The following is a 22,143-nucleotide window of genomic DNA, read 5'->3' on the forward strand; positions in this document are numbered from 1 at the left end:
TTTGGAAAATCGGGGCCTTCAGAAGTGCGTGTGTTGACAGGAGAGTTTTGAAAGCCACATCCAAGGCCGGCACTGAATCATGCTCAGAAAAGACCCCAAGAAAGTGTTTTGCTTCTAGCCAGTCTCTAGGCTCACTGCAAGCAGAGGTGAGGTCTCAGGCAGAGTTGTAGACAGTTTGCCGAGTGCCGGGTGCCCCGGGACAGCCAGCCTGCCAAGGCTGGGAGAGGCTGTTCGCGCCTTCCCTCCCTCCCTCCCTCCTTTCCTCTCTCCCTCCTTCCCTCCTTTCCTCTCTCCCTCCCTCCCTCCCTCCCTCCCTTCCTCCCTTCCTCCTTCCCTCCCTCTCTCCCTCTCTCCCTCCCTCCTTCCCTCCCTCCCTCCCTCCCTCTCCCTGTCTCCTGTCCTTCACCCTTCCTCCCTTTCTTCCTCCCCCTCTCATTCCTTCTTCCCTCCATCATCCCTCCTTTTCTTTCTTAATCTCACCCCCTCCCCTTGCAGGGAAATCTTTTTCAAAACACTGAAAGACTTCACAGACCACACATGACGAGGAATACACACTTTACAAAACAGTTCTAGAAAAGTCACTAAACGTGCACGGCTACAGCATAATCTGAGCAACAAAAGAAACCCAGAAGAGGAGGACGTGACTGATTTCCCGAGTTACCAGATTATAGTGGTCAAAATGTACAGGTTTCCACAGGAAATTATGAAGCATGCAGAGAAACTGTGTGGCCCAGTCATAGAAGAAAGGAACAGAAGCTGTCCCTGAGGAGGCCCAGATTCTGGACTTACTGGACAAAAATCTAACTCACCTGCCATAAGTATGCTCACGGAGCTAAAGGAGACAACTGAAAAATGTTAAGAGACATCAGGAGAACAATGTACTCTAATTAAGATCGGTAAAGGTATAGAAATGATAAAAAGGAAGCCAAGAGAAATTCTGGTGCCAAAAGTTATAATAAATTGCAAGAAGAAGTCACTCGAGAGTTTCAGTGGCAAATTTAAGTGGCTGGGAGAAAGAATCCCTGACCCTGAACCTAGATCACGTGAGATGATCCATTCTGAGACGTGGAAAGAAGAACGAGGAAAGTTAAGTAGAGACTTGGGGGCAGCACTGAATGCGCTAATGTGCGTGCAGTGGGAGTCGTGGGAGTCACAGAGGGAGAGGGCGGAGAGAAAGTTTGAAGGAATAATGGCCGTTAACTTCCCAGATTTGTTAAGAGACATGAATGTACACGTTCAGGAAATTCCGTGAATCCCTAGAAGGACGAACGCAGAGAATCCACACCGAGACGTTGTAATCAGACAGTTCAAACCCGAGGACAAAGAGAATATTCTGAAAGCAGCAAGGGAGAGACAGCTTGTCACACACAAGGCCTCTAGAGTAAGAGCCTGTGGAGGACAGGAGGTGGATGACGTTTTTAAAATGACAAAAGAAAAAACTGTCAACCAAGAATTGTGTGTCCCAGTCACGAGTGAAGGAGAAATTCGGATGTTCCCAAATGCCTGTAGAATTGAAAACAGGCACTCGAGCAAATACACATGCAGCCACGTTCATGCAGCGCCCTTTATGATCGCCAGTGGGGGAGAACAACCCAAATGTCCATCGGCGCGTGAGTGGACAAACAAATTGTGCCGTTTTCTCACGTTGGAGTATCATTCAACCGTAAAAATTAATACTGATACAACATGAGTGAACCTCGAAAAAGCCGTGTGAGAGAAATCAGACACAAAAGGTCACGGACTGTACGACGTCATCTGCGTGAAGTATGGGAACAGGTAGATTACTGGAACTGAAAGCAGGTTGTGGGGGGCACTGCTTAGTGGGTTGACGCATCCTTTTGTGGTGAGGAAAATGTATTTGAACCTGATAGAGTGGGTCGCACAACACCGTGAATATACCCCGTGCCGTTGTAGTACTCACTTACAATGGCTGATTTTATGTTATGTCACTGTCACCTAAAAATAGTAAAAACTGTTGATGAAGGCATACTAATAATTAGGGCTTTTACACTTCTATGATACTCGAACTCAGAAGATCTTAAAAATAATTGTCAGTGGGTTTATTTCAAATACAAATGGAGATTTACCTTTTTACACAAAATTGACGACCATTGGTCCTGTTTGAAAGGACGTTTTACTCGTAGATGGTTAACGGTGTGGCTATCTCTGACTTCCTCCTCTGTGATCTGTGTCAGGTGACTTGCTCATTTGCATAACTGCCATCCTAGGTGGGTTGGTGTTCTCTCCACCTTACAGGGGAGGGGCCTGAGGCCGCAGCTCAGGGATCTGCCCCAGTCCCTGCAGCTTCGGTGGAGCGGCTGTGTGAGCCCAGCCCCCTCCGACTTCATGTGGCTGTTCTGTGGGTTGTACATTGCTCTGTGGCTCGTTATTCTGATGCAAATGATTGCTGAGTCAAATCTAGAATGTGAAAAATGCACGTACAAATGTAAAAAATGCTCCTTGGCTAGTCTGAAACTTGTTTTCTTGTGAAGAATATTCTTTGCTCATCTCCTTAATTTGTAGCATTTCATAGGTTATCTGTTCTTTGAATGGCATTGATGGCTCCTTCCTTATGTGACTTAACTGCGGTTCGTCTTATCGTATTTATCGTATTTACAGTATTTGAATTTATTTGTATTTGGAGTTCTTACATACATTCTTGTAGAAATACTCTGGGAAGACGTTCCCTGCTCTATTTTTTCTTTTGAAAAGGAAAGCCACGACCACTTTTAAGTATGCTCGGATCTTGAGGGTACTTTGTTAGAAGCAGAGAGTATTTTAACTGGTGCATGAGCTCAGTCGACACCGGGTGATCTTTAGCCAACTGCACACTTTGCTGCTTGAGAGGCTGTCTTGTCATGTGGGAATTTTCCACGTCTGTTGCTGCTCCGTTCTTTGCTTTCTCCTTGTTTGTGACCTGTTTTATGATTCATGGTTCTCTCCTAATGGATAGCGTCCGTCAGAGTTAAGGAGGAGAAAATGAAATTGTTGGCAGCTTTTCAGAAATCCCTGATGAGGAATTTGAATTGTGGGGTCATTCTGCTTTTGGTTTCTTGGGATCAGTGCTATTTTTTTTTTTTTTAACCTCTTGCTCCAGAGAGGTGTATAAATTGCATCCTGGGCTGTAATCATTCTGCTGGCTGGTTCACGATTCGGTTCCAGATACTTGGTACTCACTATGGTCGGCACTGTGATCCCCTCCGGGGATTCAAACACGAGTGAGTCCTGGACTGTGGTTTTGAAAGAGCTCCTGTAGTATTCTAGCAGATAGGATAAACTCAGAGGTTTTTGTTTACTTACTTTTGTTTTAATCAACCACCAAATCTCAGTAGGAGTGTATCATGTCACCCACTATTACTGTGTATTCCAGATGCACACCTAAAGCTAATGTGGAGCTTTAGAAATGATCGGGAATTAATTCTGGGCTGTGGCTTCTCTTTACACTTGGTGATGACTGATTTCCAGTGGCTCTTACCTGTTTCTTGTAATGGTTATGGCATTCTGTTGTTCAACGTGTTAGACATATGAAAGAGAGAAGAAAGTCTGTTGTCTTTGAACTTGTGTACATTGTGTGCGTGTGTAGTTGTCAGAGAGAACGCTCACATATTTAGGTGTTTCTTGTGTTCCAGTTTCCTTGCCAGAAAGGAACTTGACCCGCTGAGACAGTGTTCTTTCTTCCTGTGTATTTTAGCATCTTTGATTCTTTCTGTCAACACTGTTGTCACATACTTGTTAAAATTCTTACTGTTATTTTTACATAAAAATCATGAAATACCTATTAAAATTTTATCATCTTTTAGTGAAATTTACTGTTTGTGAGTAATGTTTTCTTGAAAGATCTCTGTTTAAAAATCCCTCTTTAGTGCATTTTACACACTGTGGGCAATGCACACTTCCCCAGGCACGTCCTAACATGTAACTGGTTTCTTGGGTTACTGCATCTTCCGCTTGGCAAGAAGGAGTCCCTTTTGTGACAGTCATGTCTTCAGATAGTTGGGTTTCTTTTAAATAGTACTCTCAAATGTTGGCTAAATTTTCCCATCGGAAATTGCTTAGGAGCTGATGAACTCAGAAGTCATCGGAGTGGGTTTCTGCAGCTGCTGCTCAGAGAGGCATCGGTGACTTTCCTTCTTATTCACGTGCCATCCCTCGTTCGTCCACTTCTGTGATGGTGCAGGTCAAGTAGAACGGTACGTCTTTTCTCACGAGGTCAGAGCCTGCTCGGTGCTTCCCGTTCATCTTGGGTGGTTTTCAGCATCTGTGGGCTGAGCAGCGTTTGGGAAGTATCCGTTCAAGAATGTTCTGGATACATTACTACAGGTGTGCCGACTAGTAGCGGCTCTCCATCTGTCAGATCTGTATGGTAGGTCTCCACCGGTCGGTCGTCGTAGGTTGTCGTAGGTTGTTGTAGGTCGGACACGATCAGCCACTGAGATTCCTGATCTTATCTGCTCCGCCCTCTGTGGCTGCACGTGGTGGACGCGGGTCTGCCCGGGGGCGGGGGGGAGGGGGGTGTGGGGGGACAGATACACAGGAGCAGATTCATAGCTTCGGGACCGGCTGTGCGTGACCCGTCGTGCTTTCTCAGCTCATCCTGGGAGGATCTGTGTGAATTCATTTCTTTGTGGCCTTGGTGCGCCGCGTGTCTTTTATCACATTGTTTGGAGATTGGGGCCCGGGATACGTGAAAGTAACAAGAAATGCCGGCTAACACGACGTACCTTGGCACAGGTGGAGTCGTGTGGCGGTGTGTGTGTCGCCAGCACCCCGCCCCCTCCCTCTGGTAGCGGCTGTTACTGTGCTGGTCGCTGTGCTGCTGCGTCCTCTGCTCTGTGTTCGTGCGGCTGTTTTCCCTGAAGGTTCCAAGGTTGTTGGCACCTGGCAGGATCTCAGACGATGGATGACTTAAGTAAATGAGGGGTTTCCGGAGCAAACATGACAGCCCTAGGCCTGTTCGCACTCCAGTGTGCCCGCTCGCACCTCCCCCAGCTTCCTTGCTCGCGTCAGGTACAGCATTGGGTTTAACTTGCTGCCTTGACTGGTGAAAAATACTCTCCTTGTGATTTGCTTGCTGCTTATCTTTTCACATTTCCTTGCTTATTGTGATCTTTTATACGAGTTTACTCGTCTTTCTTCGTACGTCCATTTCTACCTTTTCAGAATTTCTCTAAGAGAAGCTTATCACGTGACAAATATCTTTATCTTGTTTGACTCATTTTTTATCTTTTTCTTTAAAATTTGTTTTTCACTGTTTATTTATTTTTGAGAGAGAGAGAGAGAGAGAGAGAGAGAGAGAGAGAGAGAGAGAGACAGAGCGTGGGCAGGGGAGGGGCAGAGAGAGAGGGAGACACAGAATCCGAAGCAGGCTCCAGGCTCTGAGCCATCAGCCCAGAGCCTGATGCGGGGCTCGAACTCACGGACCGCGAGATCGTGACCTGGCTGAAGTCGGACGCTTACCCGACTGAGCCACCCAGGCGCCCCTATCTTTTTCTTTTAGATGTAGATAAGTTTATAATTTTTATGTATGCAAACCTTCTGTTTTCCTTTGTGGTTTTTACTTTAATCCTAGAAAGGCTGTTCAACCCTAGTGTGAATATCTTAATTTCCCTACAGTAATATTTCTGTGTTTTCATTTTTCATAGCTGACGTTTCCCTCCATTTGCAATTTCACATTTCAGGTGTCTATTCCGTGGAGAAGGGACCTGTCTTCTTTTTTTACCGCAAATGGTTAGTTAGTTCCTTTAAAACCAGTTTTTAATGTTATTAAAGTTCTTTTTCCAGAGGCACCTGGGTTGCTCAGTTGGTTAAACGTCTGACCCTTGATTTCAGGTCAGGTCATGATTTCAGGGTGACATCATGGAGCCTGTTTGGGATTTTCTCTTCCCTCCCTCTGTGCTCCCCCCCCCCCCCCCCCGGATCAGTATGCTTTCAAGATAAACTTGAAAAAAAAAAACTAAAAAATAAAAAAGACTGAAAGGGCACCTGGGTTATTCAGTCAGTTGAGCATCCAACTTCAGCTCAGGTTGTGATCTCATGGTTTGTGGGATCGAGCCCCACGTCAGGTTCTGTGCTGGCAATGTGATGTGGAGCCTGCTTGGAATTCTCTCTCTCTCCCTTACTCTGCCCCTCCCCTTTTCTCTCTCTCAAAATAAATAAATAAATAAACTTAAAAGAAAATAAAGTTCCTTTCTCAGACCTTTGAGAAATGTGTCAGATTTCTTTGGGCCCCATTCTTTGCCTTGAGTTCTCCAGATTCATCCAGATCTCCGTGCCAGCTCCATTCCAGTTTTAAATAATGTTCCTCTTCGGCATGTTCCAGCGTCTTAGAATCTTTCCCTCCCTTCCTCAGTTATTTTTCTTTTTCCATTATCTGGAGATTTTCTTCTCGTGAATTAGACCAGTGGCATCGAACCCTCATGAACAGGCTCGTGGTTGCTCACTATCCTCACCTGTGGTTTCTTCTCTCTTGTGCCAAGGGCCCGATGTTAGTCTCCACGCTGGGAGTGTTTGTGCAGCAAGAAACTGCCGTGGGATGAGCGAAAATCTAGAGGAAATGAGAGACTAGGGACGATTTTGAGCCATATTTAGTTCATCTCCTTTTTAGCGGTAACATAACCGTACAGAATCGCGGGGCATTGGGATTTTTGTACATTTGCAGGCGCCTGCTTTCTCGTCAGGTTTCTGGTTTTCGTGATTGAGAGTCTTAGAACTTGTTAATTATGAGCCGTTCGTGTTAACAGTACTTTGTATTTTAACATCTGGTAGAGGTGTAAAAAGTCTTTCTAACCACAGAAAACAGAGGTTGGAGATTTCTCTTAGGCAGACACCATCAGGCTTAACCAAGACTTTGAAGTATCTTGTCTATAGTAGGACCACATAATTTTCATTTGTATTTGTTGCTTGATAAAATATTTAAGAGTGAGATACTTAGTAAGTTTTTAAACCCGCGTACTTTCCTACAAAATCTTTATTTCGTGAAGGTAGTCATTTGCTGTTGATGCTTATTTCTGCATTTGCTGCAGCAAAACGTGTACGTTGGTTGGCTGCAAGTCTGTCTGCATGGTCTCTTCTGGCAATTTTGGGCTCTTCATTGGTATTTGGACGGTAGACTGTTTCAGATAGTGAGACCACGTTAGAAGGGAAGGGGTCCAGTGAATAACATTCAGTGTTTCATCTCTGTGTCTTACCACGATATTTCATTATTTCCATATTCTTTCTAAAGCTATCTCATACTTTGTTTCCTGATAGAATAAGAAAAAAAATTTGTGTTTAACTTGAGCATCTTACTTTTTTTTTGATTCCGCCACTCTTTCTCTTTTCTCTCCAGCTGCTTTCGGGGGGTGGGGGTTTCCAGTACCCTTCCCCCCATCTCCGTCCTCTCTTTGCGAGCTCTCTGCCCTCCACGGCTCCTCTCTCCCCCAGTTCCTCTCTCTGCACCACGTACCTGCCTGGTACGTACCTCTCTGCACCACGTACCTGCAACCACGAACCTGGTTCGGGTTGTGCAAATTGTGTTAATCCTCAGATCAGTTTTCTAGGCGTGCGGGATGGCTTGGGGTTGATCTGGCTGCATTTCAGGGACGAGAGATGCACAAAAGAACTTCCATGGTGCTGCGCCATCTTGGCCCCTCCCCCGTTTTGTTTTTTTTTTAATTGCTAAAGAATGTTTTCTTTTTAAAAATTTTTTTTCCAACGTTTTTTATTTATTTTTGGGACAGAGAGAGACAGAGCATGAACGGGGGAGGGGCAGAGAGAGAGGGAGACACAGAATCAGAAACAGGCTCCAGGCTCTGAGCCATCAGCCCAGAGCCCGACGCGGGGCTCGAACCCACGGACCGCGAGATCGTGACCTGGCTGAAGTCGGACGCTTAACCGACTGCGCCACCCAGGCGCCCCAAGAATGTTTTTTAAAACTACTTTGATTATTGCTGGTGAAAGTTTAAGAGTAAAAATTGGTTACCTTCCGCAAGATGCTCTCTAACCCTTACCCCCAAACAGCAGGATTTCCTTTTTTTTCTTTAATTTCCTAGGCTGTAGTCAATACAGTTCCTATGTGGATGTATTTCATCTCCTGGGCTTTAGGTAAGGTTCCTGCGGGTAGGGCGTCGCCCATTTTGTTCCCACGTTTGTCCCCAGCCTGTGTCTCGGGAAGGATAGCTCCTGCCCTTGCACATCCGGGTCCTCCGTGCCTGTTCCCCACCCACCTTCAGCGGGAGTCCCCGGGGCCCCCCAGCCTGAGCAGAGCCCTGGCTTGTGTGCTCTGGGACTGGCTTCACGGGGCCTTCGTCCGCGTTTCCCTCACTGACCTAGGACAGCCTCCGATGGCGCCGTTGCCCTTCGTCACCTTGGGACTCTGTACATCGGTGCCTCAGGCTTCCACCTGCCGATGCCCCCAGCTGAGCCTTCTTGATTCCCCTGAGAAGAGCCTGGCTCTTCCCCAGGGTGCCTCTCCCTCTGCAGTCCCTGTCACGTGGTGGTGGTTTTTCAACCGGGGCCTGGAGGCCACTTGTCCTGGAGCGAGCCGGGCACCCTTTCTGTCTTTCTAGCTTCCTCCCTTTTACACCTGAGTCCAGCTGTTTGTCAGCTGCCGATTCCGTGGCCTTAACGCTTTTGCACTGTTCGTGGCCCCTGTAATGTTCTAGTTGATGAAGTCTGATTCACCAGTTTTTTCTTTTATGGTTGTGCTTTTGGTGCCCTAAGAACTCTTGGCCTGACTCAAGTTCACAGAGATTTTCTGTTAAGTTTCTCCTGTGTTTCTTCTTCTAGAGGGATTTGCACTATGTGTACCTATTTTGAGTAAACCTTTGTACTGGTACCAGTAAGGGCTGTTTTTGTATGTGGATCTCCAAATGTTTCCCGCACCGTTGATTGAAAAGGTGATCTTTGTCTCACTGCAGTGCCGTATACTTTGGTCAGAAATCAGTTGTCTTTTATGTGTGGCTTTATTTCTGGACTCTCTCTTCCACTCCACCCATCTGTTGGTCTGTTCTCATGCTAACATCATTCTTTTTTGATTACTGTTTCTTGAGAATAATTCTCGAGGTCAGGTAGTGTTTTCCTTTCAACTTTGTTTTTTTGTTTTCAGAGTTGTTTGTCTAGTGTAGGTCCCGTGGATTTCGATATGACTTTTAGAATCAGCTTGTCAATTTTTGTAAAATATTCAAATCAAAAATCCCTGCTGGGATTTTGATTGGGATCGCATTGAGTCTAAAGATAAATTTAAGGGAGAATTAATATCTTATTAATACTAAAGCTCCAGCTCTTCTTGACGAAAGGGAACAGAAGGCTGTGAGTTCATGGGACTGAGGCTATGCAGGAAGTACAGACAGCCCCCTGCACACGGATGAAAATTCCTAGAGAACCAAGAGCTACTGAACAGTTTGACCAATTCTGTACGTTTAGAAATGTGCACTTGGAGGCAGATTGCTGTACCGATTTGACACGATAGCCTTGTCGTGTGTTTGTTCATATTGTCGTATTATTAACACAAGAATTTCTGCACTGCATTTTACCATCACCTGTTTTCTTTAAACATGTACTTGCAAGGAAGCTCCATAGAAATGAATGAAAATCACTGCACAATACCTAAAAATTAAAGGCTATTAAATATAAACTGTGTCTGTGATGTGACAGAATGGTACCTCTTCCTCAGAAATGTAAGACCGTGATCACGGAGTCAGAAAAGGATATATTTTCTGTTTCAAAATATTTAAAAATTATTTACTACATTTATTCCATCTTATGATTATGGCTGTTTCTTTCTCTGCTTTCTAAATGGGTCTATTACAGAGAATATAGAAAAGCAGAAGGAACAGTGGAATGGATAGTAGGAGAGAAAATAAAATTAAGTGATAAGACAGGAATTCTTTTGAATAATACTCAGTAATAATGAGCTCAGTATGGTACGTTTACTGCCTGGTGCTTAGCTGTAGAAAACATAACAGTGGGAGTACAGACAAGAAGCTTGAAGGGGCCAAATGAAAAAGTAACTAAAATAGACATTCTTCTGTAAGTATACTATCTGACTATCAGTAGATGTACTTACCAGTTATGAAGGTATCTGAAGATTTGTTTCACAGTAACGCTAAAGAACATTGGTGCTCTATTTTATTTTTTTTTAATAAAAGATGCCAGAATCGTCTTTTTTTTTTTTTTTAATGTTTATTTAGTTTTGAGAGACCACATGTGCAAGTGGGGGATGGACAGAGAGAGAGAGAATCCCAAACAGGCTCCACGCTGTCGGCACAGAGCTCGACACAGGGCTTGAGTTCACGAACCGTGAGATCATGACCTGAACTGAAATCAGATACTCAACCATCTGAGCCGCCCAGGCACCCCCAAACATTGCTGTTTTATAATAATGAATAAAATATAGCTTCCCCCAATAGTTCCATTCCTTATGTGCTTACTGTATAATTGAGGAATGTAGAAAAATAAAATACAAAACTTCTGGATATCCTCAAAACATATCTTTAGGAACAGTTGTGGTACTCTTGAAACTGAGCTGCTTTAAGAAGTAATTAGGAAATAAGTTTGTACTAAGTTGAACGTGGTCGAAAAGTCAGTAGTATGACTGGTAACGTTAGTTTTTGATAATGCGATGTGGGCTTCCCTCCTGTCCCATTAGCTTTCAGAATAGATTGAATGTAAAGACAGGCCTTTCCCCATGTTAAAAACGGTGGTCATGAAAAGGTAAAAATAGATCCACGAGGCTGTTGCTGGTCCTAAAAGGGAGATTGACAGAGGGAGGGGGAGGGGGAGGAGGGAGGGCAGGAGGGAAGGGGAAGGGTTCGGAGTCCCAGGGAGAGAGAACTTGAGTAAGTTTCGTTACTTATGTAGAAGGGTGTCTCAAATTGTGTATTCAACATTTCATCTACTCTGCGTGATGTTAACTTTGTCTTAGAGGCTTATATGTTTTATAGGTGCTTATTGCAGACTGGATATGATACAAATAATCTAAGAATTTACACACTGTGTCACGTGGATGAATCACTGTTTGTAATAAAGCTGTCGACCGTATGGGTATCAGTTATCAGCTCTGAAATGTCGGTGATTTTATACATCGTTTTCTTTACTTCTGTCAGTTCTGTGCCCATCACTGCCATTTACAATGTTAATACAAGGATACATCTTCCTGTTATTCACTCATTAAGTCATCTTGAGTGCTATTCTGATGGTCAGTACTGGACCCAGACCTGAAGTAATGGTGGATTTGGGAAGAACATTCCGGTTGGAGCCCTCTCCCGTACCCCACGTCTTTTACTGGGGACAGTTACCTGTTCGTATTTGGGAGCTAAGAGAAGTTCATTTTTGGTGACTGTGTAATCAGTTTATTTTGAAAGTATAAGTACAGATCAATTTCTAGTGTTTTTCCACCCCAAAAGTTATTTCTGGAGTATTATTTGCTAATTGAAATTTTAACTTGGTGTGCTGTTTTTCCTTGAGTTGATTATACTTCTTCTTTTCTTTAAGGTAAAGTGCAAGTTAAGAGTTCAGACATACAAGTTGGAGACCTCATCATAGTGGAAAAGGTTGATGCATTTTTAATATATTTTAGACGTGTGTATGCTGCTGATTAACATTTAGCCTGATTGCAGTAACTTTGAATCTAAAGGAAATTGTATGAGACAGTTATTTTAAGTCTTAACATCTTTTGTAAGATAGGATATATATGAAGAAAAATCTAGTTTGTTTTTGCTTTAGTACATTTCATTGTGTGCAGGTGAAATCATATTTTGTCTAAAAACAAGACCTGTGTTAACTGCTTAATATTGTATTACTAGAATTATTTCATTTGATGAAAAACTGTATTAGTTAGAACCTATTTATAATAGAATAGGTTTCATTTTCTAAAATTTCCTATTATAGATAGATATATTACACATAAAAATTGGATATTCTTCTGGTTTAGAATTTACCTTAAAGAAGGGAGGGTCATTGGAAGTCAGAGAATATTGGGAAGAAACGGCTCAGGTCTGTGGAGGCGGAAGCCGCTCAGAAAGCCTGTCAGTGTCAGTGGTGGAAGCTGCCAGCGGCCTGGGGTGAGCAGGCTGACTGCCTGTGTGGGGGGGGGAGGGGGGGGTGCTTCTGCCCACATCCCTGAGTAATGGCCACTGAGCAGGTAGCCTCTTTGTTTTTTTCAAAGGCTCTAGGACAACTTTTATTTTATTTTATTTTTAAAAAAATTTTTAATGATTTTTGAGAGAGAGACAGAGACAGAGTATGAACAGGGGAGGGGCAGAGAGGAGACAGAATCCGAAGCAAGCTCCAGGCTCCAGGCTCCGAGCTGTCAACACAGAGCCCGACTCGGGGCTCGAACTCACGAACGGCGAGATCGTGACCTGAGCCAAAGTCAGAAGCTCAACTGGTTGAGCCACCCGGGCGCCCTTAGAACAACTTTTAAAAAGTGTCGCAGGAAAAGTTGTAATAAGGCCTCTTACAAGAGCAGTCTGAGCCCTCGGGGCCAGCTGCCACCCGGGCCACGCACCCAGCCTGAGCCATGTTGTGGAGGGGTTTAGTACCAGAAGGCCTTTCTCCTCAAGACCAGCGTGGGCTTTCTCTTGCTGCTTTCAGCTCTACATCGGCCCTGTTTCTAGGTATGCTTGTTTGATTTTACAAAAAGGATTAAAATTGAACATACTGATGTGCAACTCGTGTGCGTAGCGTTTGGTCATATGGACGTTGTAAGTCACTAGCCTTGATCCGCGGTTAGATTTTCAGATGGTGTCTTTGTTCTCCTCTTACAAAGCGCTGTGTGAATATCCTTATACACACACCTCTTCGCGCTTCTGTGGGGTAAATGCTGATGACAGATGACTGAGCCAAATGAGAGTCAGCTGCCAGTGTCCAATACCTCACCCTTTCTGTGGTCAGGCACCTGGGTCCTCTCTCCGGGTCCCTCTCAGGACTGTAGTCAGCCAGGTGGCCATCGCCTCCAGCTCGTGGGGGCTTGTTGGCAGGTTCAGGGCCTTGGTTCCATGAGCTTTTGGCCGGAAGGAGGCCGCCTTCGTTCCCGACCACAAGGTGGGAACGCTGGGGGTCCTCCACAGGGCAGCTCCCGGTGGCCCGTCAGGACAAAAGTGGGTAGCCAGCAGCATGGATTGTGGGCTGGGACCTGTGCCAGCAGTGACACCCATCGCGTCTTGTTTCCTTCTCAAGAGGCTGCGTGGTGTTGATGGTGGTGTTTAAGGAGCAGAGACAGTCTCTGTGGATCGGGGAGCACTGCTTGGCCTTGTCATTGTTCCATCTCTCATTTCCTTTGCTCTCTTGTTATTCACGTTCTCCTTCCCTCTCCTGCCAGAGTTGATGGACTGTTGTGCTCTTCAGTGCTCCCATTTTTACTGAGTAGCGTGAGTCCTTCTTGGCCGCGTTGTGTGTGCTCATCTCTTCTGTCCTGTAGATGGATGTGAAGGTGGATGTCGAGATCAATGTGGGGGCGTTCCCCTTGGGCCTCTCTCTGGCCTGCCAGGTGTATTCTCCATCTGTGAGAGATGGATGAGGGACATGGGCCTTTGTCGACATCCAGGAAAAGGTTTTACGGTAATGGGGTAGCTGCCCATCTTCTGTTTTGTCCCTGCAGTGTTCCACGGGTAGCGCAGTGTGGGTGTCCCTGCAGTGTTCCACGGGTAGAGCAGTATGGGTGGCACTCCCAACACTAGATTGGTATTATTACACAAGCATGTGTACGGCCCCTTCTCTACCCTGGTGTTGAGAGATTCGGTAGCAGAGCTACAGGAAGAACTTCTAAAATATTTTCACTAATCTTCAGGAAATGTTACACACTAAAAAATAGGGGTGACACCTGTACCTGATTTAGTTTTTTTACATTGCCTATTTTACACCTACTTTCACATAAAAATTTTCCACATATTTTAGCTACTTAAAAAACTTGAATATTTAGAATCTTGAGACATAATTTCTCGTAATTGCTATGAAGTGATAAGTTTTTAGTAGTGAATTTATATTTGTTAAACCAACTTTGTGGCTTTTTTAGGGATAAAAGTTTTTTTCTTACTGACTGACTAACCGTCATAAGGAAATGGCAATGATATGGTAGCAAATGGTTTTGTCTTTTTACTTTTTATTTAAGGATTCTGGAAATACTTGTCACTAACCAGAAAGTTACTTCTCTGTTATTTGACCACATTGCTACTTAGAAATCAATCCTTGGATACTTCCTTGGTGGATGTTATGTTGGAGGGTAGCTCTTCTAATTCTGTATCCTGATGTGGAATCACACTTCGTATATGGATAGTCATTGTGTAGATATTTGAGGTACGCTGATCGAGTTTGGCCCAGTGCTGCAGATGCTGGGAGTCGTGCAACTCACGGGAGAGCAGCAGCTGGGCACAGTGGGCAAGGGGAGATGTGGGCTTCAACGCCAGATGGATCTGGGTGTAAACTCCCAGTTCTCCAGCCTCAACCCCTCCCAGGAGCAGCATCTCTTTGATGCGCACTTGGAAAGTGGTAGGCTAGATCCATTCAGAGTCAGGGTCGGGTTATGCACGCAGGGCAGAGAAAGAAAATCCGAAGGTTGTCTCCTGGCTGAACAAGGAACCAACCCTCCTAAGAAGTATCTAAAATTTTAGACAGACATGTCAATTTAAATATTAATACTTGAGGAATGTGTCAGGCAGGTAACTGTTTGTAACAAGAGACTTTTAAGAGTTGAAGGTTGTCCAGGTCATTGTCCAGGTCCTAACACCTGACTCTGAAGTCCAAATGTTTGAGAAGGATCCAGAGGACACAAGCAGGATTGAAGTTGACACTGTTGTTGAGTCCTTCTTCTGCTCAACCAAAATGAGCAAGAAAAGAATATCTTCTTTTTTTTCACAGCTGAATTGAAAGACAGTTTCTTTATCCTATTTTTTTAAGGTAATGCAATTTAATAAATATTTTCAACAATTTTACCAAGTATTACAATGTATATTTTAATACCCAGAACAGACACGACAAAAACTATGCAGAGAGAGACAGTCTGAGATGCTGTAAATAAACTAAGATGGGCTCCTGAACAGGTTTCAGGTAACACACCAGAAGGCAAGAAATTAGAAACGGAGGAGTGAATACCAGGGGAAACCTGACAACAGAAAACAGATCAGAAAATGCAGACTTCTGTAATGTGTCAGTAATTTATGTTCATTGTGAACCGTCTAAATATACCAATCCAGAGACAGGCAGAGTGGATGAAGAAAGGAGGCCCAGCCATGCGCCTCTCACAAGGAATTCAAATCCAGTGTCACGGGTAGGATAAAAGGAGGTAAAAGAATGGAAAAGGTACACATCGCATAAAATTAATCGGAAGTAGGAGGGGCTGAGTTAATATCCAGTGAAGGATAGCTCAGAGCAAAGAAAATTATTAGAGATGGGGAGACCTCACATAATATTAACAGAGTTATCCATCAGGAAGACGAGACGGTCCTGAAGTTGTACTCACCAGACAACAGAACCACAGAATACACAAATCAAAAATTGTTGGACCTGAACAAAGGAAAAAGATCCACAGTTCTGAGTGAGAACTTCAGCCCCACCCTCTGAGCATCAGACAGAAGTGGTGGGCCAAGCATCGGCACTGACAGAGAAGATCCCCACGGAGTCCGCCAGCGAGATCTAACTGACAAATGCAGGCCGCTCTACCCGACAGTAGGAAGACACACATTTATTTCAAGTCGCATCAAGTTTCAACATGCACCAGTTAAAGCAGATCCATAAAAGAAACCTCAAGAAAATGAAAAGAATTTGAAATCATACAGCGTGTTGTTTCATCATGGTAGAGTCAAATCAGAAATTGACAACAGAAGGACAACAGGAGAACTCTAAAATAGGTGAAAAGTAAACAGTGTACTTTAAGTATGGAATCTAGGAAACAAAATGCAACTGTGTGAAAGTGGAATTTCAACATTCAAAATACGTGGTATGCACGTGCGGCGGTGCTGAGTGGGAATTTTGTAGTCATCAACACCTACGTTAGAAGGATGTCAACGTCTCAAGTTAATGGTCTAAGTCCCTGGCTCAGGAGACTAGAAGAGCAGAATTAAAGCAATGTATGCGGAATGAAGTAAATATAAGAGCAGGTCAGTGAAACAAGATAGTAAATCAGTGAAAGCGAAAGCTGGTTCTTGTAGACAAATTAATAAAACCGATAAACCTCTCCCAGGAGTGATAAAAATGAAGAGCAGTGACACAAGTCACCAGTCTCCGTAGTGACACAGGGGACATTACTGCTGATCCCAGGCCATCGAAAGGAGAATCATGGATTCCCACCGAGAGCTGTACGCTCCCTAGCACAGCAGCTTCGACGAAAGGGACCACTTCTTCCAAAACCACAAACCATCAAAACAGTCAAAATGGAACAGGTAATGTGATGGTTCTACAAACAGTAAGGAAGTGGAGTTAGTAATTTCAAATCTCTGAGAAAGGGGCGCCTGGCTGGTCCAGTCGGAAGTGTGTGTGACTCTTGATCTTGGGGGTGTAAAGATTACATAAATAAAATTAAAACAAATAAAAATGATGTTAACCATCGGTGTTTCAGTGACTGCGATGGGGATGAGAGGAAATTGCTTTGAGGCTGGCACCGATGAATAAAAATGCATGTCATACCTGTGATAAACCGCAGTTGTTAAAAAACATAAAATCTCCGAGAAGGAAGTATCTAAGTCCAGATGTTTCCACTGAAGAACTCCTTGAAACCTTTAAAGAAGACTTTGCATCATTTTTGCACGGTAGTTTCCAGAAAATAGTGGAGGATGGATGGAGCATTACGCAGCTCATTTTAGGAGTCCAGTGTTACGCTCATACCAACACAAGACAGTACAGAAAAGAAAACTACAAATAATGTGCATATACACACAGACATCCTTAGGAAAACAATTGCCGATGGATATCAGCAGTATAGAGAAAAACGGCACATCAGGACAGAGTGGACGTTATTCCGGGTATCTAAGGCTGGTTCAGCGTTCTAAAAGCACCAGATGTAGTCTACTCTGTTAACAAACTAAAAAAAAAAAAAAAAAAAAAAAATTGTATCAGTTGATGTAGGAAAAACATTTGGGTAAATCCAACACACAGTCATAATAAAAATTCTCCACAGCCTGGATTAAACAGTTAATTAAAAAGCACCTATAAATATGTATAGCCAAGATCACACTTAATGGTGAAAGTCTGAATGCCTCTCCTTTCAGATTGGGAGTAAGTACAGGATGTTTGCTCTTACCACTGTTTTTTTTTTTTAAATTTTTTAATGTTTTTTTTTTTTTTTTTTTTAATTTCTTGAGAGAGAGAGAGACAGAGAGAGAGACAGTGTGAGTCGGGGAGGGGCAGAGAGAGAGGGAGACACAGAATCCGGAGCAGGCTCCAGGCTCCGAGCTGTCAGCATAGAACCCATTGCGGGGCTTGAACTCACAAACTGCAAGACCATGACCTGAGCCAAAGTCAGACACTTAACTGACTGAGCCACCCAGGCACCCATGCTCCTACCAGTCTTAACTCGACTAACATTTCTAGCCACGTAGAATAAGGCAGGTAAAGCAAATGAAAGGAATTCAGGTTGGAGAGGAGGAAATAAAAATGTCCCTGTTTGCAGATGACATGATTGTGTGTGTGGACAATCCCAACAAATCTATGAACACCTCCTGGAACTAATGATAATGAGTGGATTTAGCAAAGTGGCTAATTATAAGATCACCACTCAAATACCAATCCCATTTCCAACATGTGGAAACAAATTAAAAATAAAGTCGCTTTATAATAAATCACCACTATGAAAACTAAATCTTAGGTATGACTGAAAATGACAATGTGTTCATGAAAGTAATCAAAGATACTGTGGATTTGGATTGGAATATTCCAGTTTCCTCAAATTGAATATAGGTTTAATATAACTTCCATTAAAATCTCAGCAAGGTTTTGTTTTTTTGTGTTCATTTTTTACATACAAAATAAGCTTATTGTAAAAGCCATTTGTGAAGGCTGAGATAGCAAAGCAGTGCTGGTGAGGAGAATAACGCGAGAAGGGTGACTTCTGGCGTTGAGGCGCATGACCGAGCCCAGCGTGTAAGAAGGGGAGAAATCGAGATCGCTGGAACATTCTGGAGAACCCAGAAATAGATACACCCAAAATGCTCAAGTGAGTTTTGACAAAGTGCAAAAGCAATTAAAATGGAGAAAGGTTGGCCTTTCAACCAATGAGCCTGGAACTAGTGGACGTCCAGGGTTTAAAGAAACGAACCCAATCTGAATGTTACACATTATAGAGGTATTAAATCAAAATGGATCGTGACTTTAAGTGAAAAATGTGTAAGTGTGAAACTTCGGAAGAAAAACATCGGAGAGAATACTCCAAATCTAGGGTAGGACACTGGTGTTTAGACTTGATGCCAAAAGCATGATGCGGAGAAGAAAAATAACGATAAGTTGCATCTCATTAAGATAAAGCGTTTGTGCTTGTGAAAGAACACGTGACTACGATGAAAATAGGCTAAAAGGCCCAGAAGGAGACGTCTGTAAACCACATGGCTGATAGATTTGTGTATCTAGAGTATGTGAAAACCCAACAGTACGAAGAATCAAGTGAGAAAGCGAACTGAAGACGGAGGAGATGTGTCTCCAAGAAGATTATAGCTGGAGAGTGAGCAGGAGAGGGTACCCAGCGTCATCAGTAATCTGTGAATGCGAGTGACAGCACCGTGACGTCTCTGTGCACACACAGCACAACGGCTACAATGAAAACTGGTAACAACACCAGGTGCTAGCAACGATGTGAAGAAAGGCCACTCATACATTTCTAGTGGGAACATCAAATGTTACACTTACCCTAGAAAATCAATAGACAGTCTCTTAAAAAATTTAATATGCAACTGTGGTATGGCCCAGCAATTGAACTCTTGGACCTCTTATCACAGAGAAATGTTAATTTGAATTGGCACAAAAGGCCATCCATGAATGTTTATGCCTGTATTATTCATAATTGCCAAAAATCACAAACCAGATATCCTGAATGGGTGATGGTCGGAGGAACAGTTGTACATCGTACCAGGGTCTATGATGTTAAGAAAACGCGGGTCTCTGCTCCTGTGTTGCTCATAGTCTTGAAGGGAGGGAAAAATAAAAAGTATCCATGATTGTTTAACACTCTTTATGAGTGCTTCACAGAAAATAAAACAGGGTAAGGGACTAAAGAGTAATGGCCTGAAGTGAAATCAAGGGAAAAAAATTCCATTACAATAGCATTAAAAAGAATAAAATACTTACAAATAAAATTATTGTTAAGAATCAACTTAGCAGGGGCACCTGGTGGAGTGGGATGGGGGATGTATTTGGGTGGGTGCTTTTTTGGTCCGGCACTGCCTGTGAGATTCTTCCATTTTGTTGTGTGTCCATGGTTTGCTCTTCTCGTTGTTACGCAGTGTGCCCTTTGTCCGTCCTACCGTTGGTGCATATCTGGGCAGCTTTTAGTTTTGCCTGTTAGAAGTGATAATTGTGCACACAGTGCTACTGTATATATGCCTAAGGAGTGGGATTGCAGGGCATGGGGGATACATATACTCCACTTTAGTGGATACTGCAGATGACCTTGCAAGGCAGTGTACCACGTTCTCTAGTGGACAGTGCAGTGCAGTGCGTAAGAGTTCCGGATGCTTCACGTGTTTGTCAACACTTGGCATTGTCAACCCTGTGCATTTTGCATTTCCAGTATGTGTGTGGTAGTGGTGGTTTTAACATGCATTTCCTTGAAGAGTAACAAAATTGCACACCTTTTCATATGCCTTTGGATACCTTTCTTGTTTGGGAAGAGCCTATTGAAATCATTTGCTATTTTTCTTCTAAGTTATCTCTTCTTTTCTTATCAGGTTTTAGGCCTTTAGGTATTCCGGTTGGGGGGTCTCTTATTGGTGATAATGTTGCAAATAATATTTTCCTCCCTGGTGTGCTTTGTTAAACAGATATTCTTAATTTTGATGAAGTCTATTTTATTAATCTTCTCATTTATAGTTAATTGGGTTTTTGTTTGGTTGGTTGGTTTTTAAAATTTTTGATTGTGAGGAGGAGTCTTGTTAGGTTTGGTAGGGACCCTACCAAAAAATTGTCAAAATATTCTGTATTTTAGGAGCTTTATCGCTTTGACTTTGACATTTAGAAATTCATTCGGGATAGATTCAGATTCACTCGGGATAGATTTTTATGTTTTGACTGTTACAGAAATTTGGTATTCTTTCCCGTCATCTTCTGTAGATGTCTGTTTCTCAACACTTTGCCTTATTGGTCTGCAGTGGCACCTTTCTCGTTAACCTGGTGTTCATGAACATGTGGGCCAGCCTTCTGTTGTCTCTGCGTGTACGTCAGTAGAACTGTCTGTCGAGGTGGAAAACCGTTTTGTCGTAATTGCTCTAGTTTGATACTTTAGTTTTATTATACTGTAGACTCAGCCTCCTTGTTTCTCACATTTGTGTTGTTCATTCTCGGCCTTTGCATTTCCCGGTAAATACTGGGAATACCTGTCAGTTCCTCCCAAAAAACGTGTTAAGATTTTCATTGGGTTCGTGTTAGATCGGTTGACGGGCACCTGACATCTTTGTGTTCTGATTTTGGTACAGGATGTGTTCTGTGTTACTTAGGTTTTGTTTAACTTCTCTCAGTAATGTTTGATAGTTTTTTCGTTTACAGAACTTGACTTGCTCTGCATCTTTTATTAGTTATAGTCTAATGTTCGCTTTTCTTTTTACTGAAATGGACATATTTAAAAAAAAACTTTCTTGCTGATTATTACATACATATATATACGTATGTATATATACATACATATGTATATACATATATATACGTATGTATATACATATATATATATATATATATATACACTTGTTTTCTGTGTCATTAATTTTTGCTTTGTATTTGCTTACATGCTTGTACCTCGTTTGGGGCTCATTGGCTTTTGTCACCCTGCTTTCAAGTGGATATTCAGATTCTATTTTTAGCTTCCCTTCTCCATTGTGTGCATTTAACTGTATACATTTTCCTCTTAACATTTCCCTTTGGCATTGGGAGCACAGTTCCATACGCTCTGCTGTGTTGCGTTTTTATCGTTCAGCTAAAAATATCTTCTGACTTCCATCGTGATTTCCTTTTTGACCTAAGACTTCTTTAGATCTCAGTACTTGGCAGCTTTATCCCACAGCGCGGTGTTCTCAGCCTAACAACTTCTGTTTGTTTGTATTGCTTGCTCGCTTTGCTTGTATTGCTTGCTTCCTCTACTTTATCATGTGTGGGTAGATCTTTACTTAGGTCTCAAAAAATATAAGTACTTCAGGATGTTACGTGAAATGTTCTTTACTATATATTTTTCTTAGTTTGATACAGCTTTCCCAATTGATAGAATGATTAGCAATGATTAAATAAATGTATTAATAGCAAATTCTTGTAAAAGTTTTTATATGCTATACAGTACTTTTGAGATTTTGTCCTTTTCTCCTTTATAAAAGAATCTCTCTCAAATTTGTGGGGGTTTCGTTTGTTTGCTCAGTAGTACATTTATTCATTTATAATATGTAGTAAATAGTTTATTTATTGTATTTTCTCTTTTGTGTTAGGCCTTGGAACCCTACCCTCCCTTCCCAGGGTTTTTTAGTCTAATAGGGAGGACATAACTTTTTCTAGGGCAGAAACTTCTGTCTTGTATGCACAAGTTCAGATGAGAAAGAGGCCAAAGAAAAGGCAATATGTAACACTTTTCAGAAATGGAGTAGGTTTCAGGTCTTCACAAATGCTATTTTCATGGTTTGTTAACAGGGAAAAATGGTAAAAAGTCTAACTAAAAAATGAATTTGAATATCAATTATACAAATTGTTATACAAATCATTAATGTTAATTGCTTCAGTATAAATTTTATTATAACATTTTTTTAGATAGTTTCTGCTAGCTATTTCTACTTTGTAATGGAACGGTGTTACTTTATAAACTTGCATATGTATAATTAGTATTTTATATTACTCTCTGCAGAATCAAAGAATTCCATCGGACATGGTATTTCTGAGGACGTCAGAAAAAGCAGGTATTTCTATGTGTATTTAAATTGCTGATCATTTAGTATTTTAGGAGTTTGATTTTCATTTTGAAAGATAAAAATTTATTCTTGCAGAAACGTTTTC

General features: G+C 42.5%; 1 protein-coding gene across 14 annotated transcripts in view; it reads left to right on the forward strand.

Moving 5' to 3' along the window:
• ATP9B (ATPase phospholipid transporting 9B (putative)) overlaps nt 1-22,143 on the forward strand; it is a 251,509-nt gene that overhangs the window by 53,257 nt on the left and 176,109 nt on the right. For 10 of the 14 annotated variants that reach the window (XM_045041291.1, XM_045041296.1, XM_045041287.1 and 7 more), the window contains one exon: nt 21,995-22,046. In XM_045041291.1, coding sequence (XP_044897226.1) covers nt 21,995-22,046 — 52 coding nt within the window. Of the gene's footprint in view, nt 1-11,472; nt 11,532-21,994; nt 22,047-22,143 lie in introns of all 14 variants that reach the window. The other 4 variants (XM_023242122.2, XM_023242125.2, XM_023242126.2 and 1 more) reach the window with 1 other exon arrangement.

This window comes from Felis catus, chromosome D3 (genome assembly GCF_018350175.1).
Source record: "Felis catus isolate Fca126 chromosome D3, F.catus_Fca126_mat1.0, whole genome shotgun sequence".
Classification (NCBI taxonomy): domain Eukaryota; kingdom Metazoa; phylum Chordata; class Mammalia; order Carnivora; family Felidae; genus Felis; species Felis catus.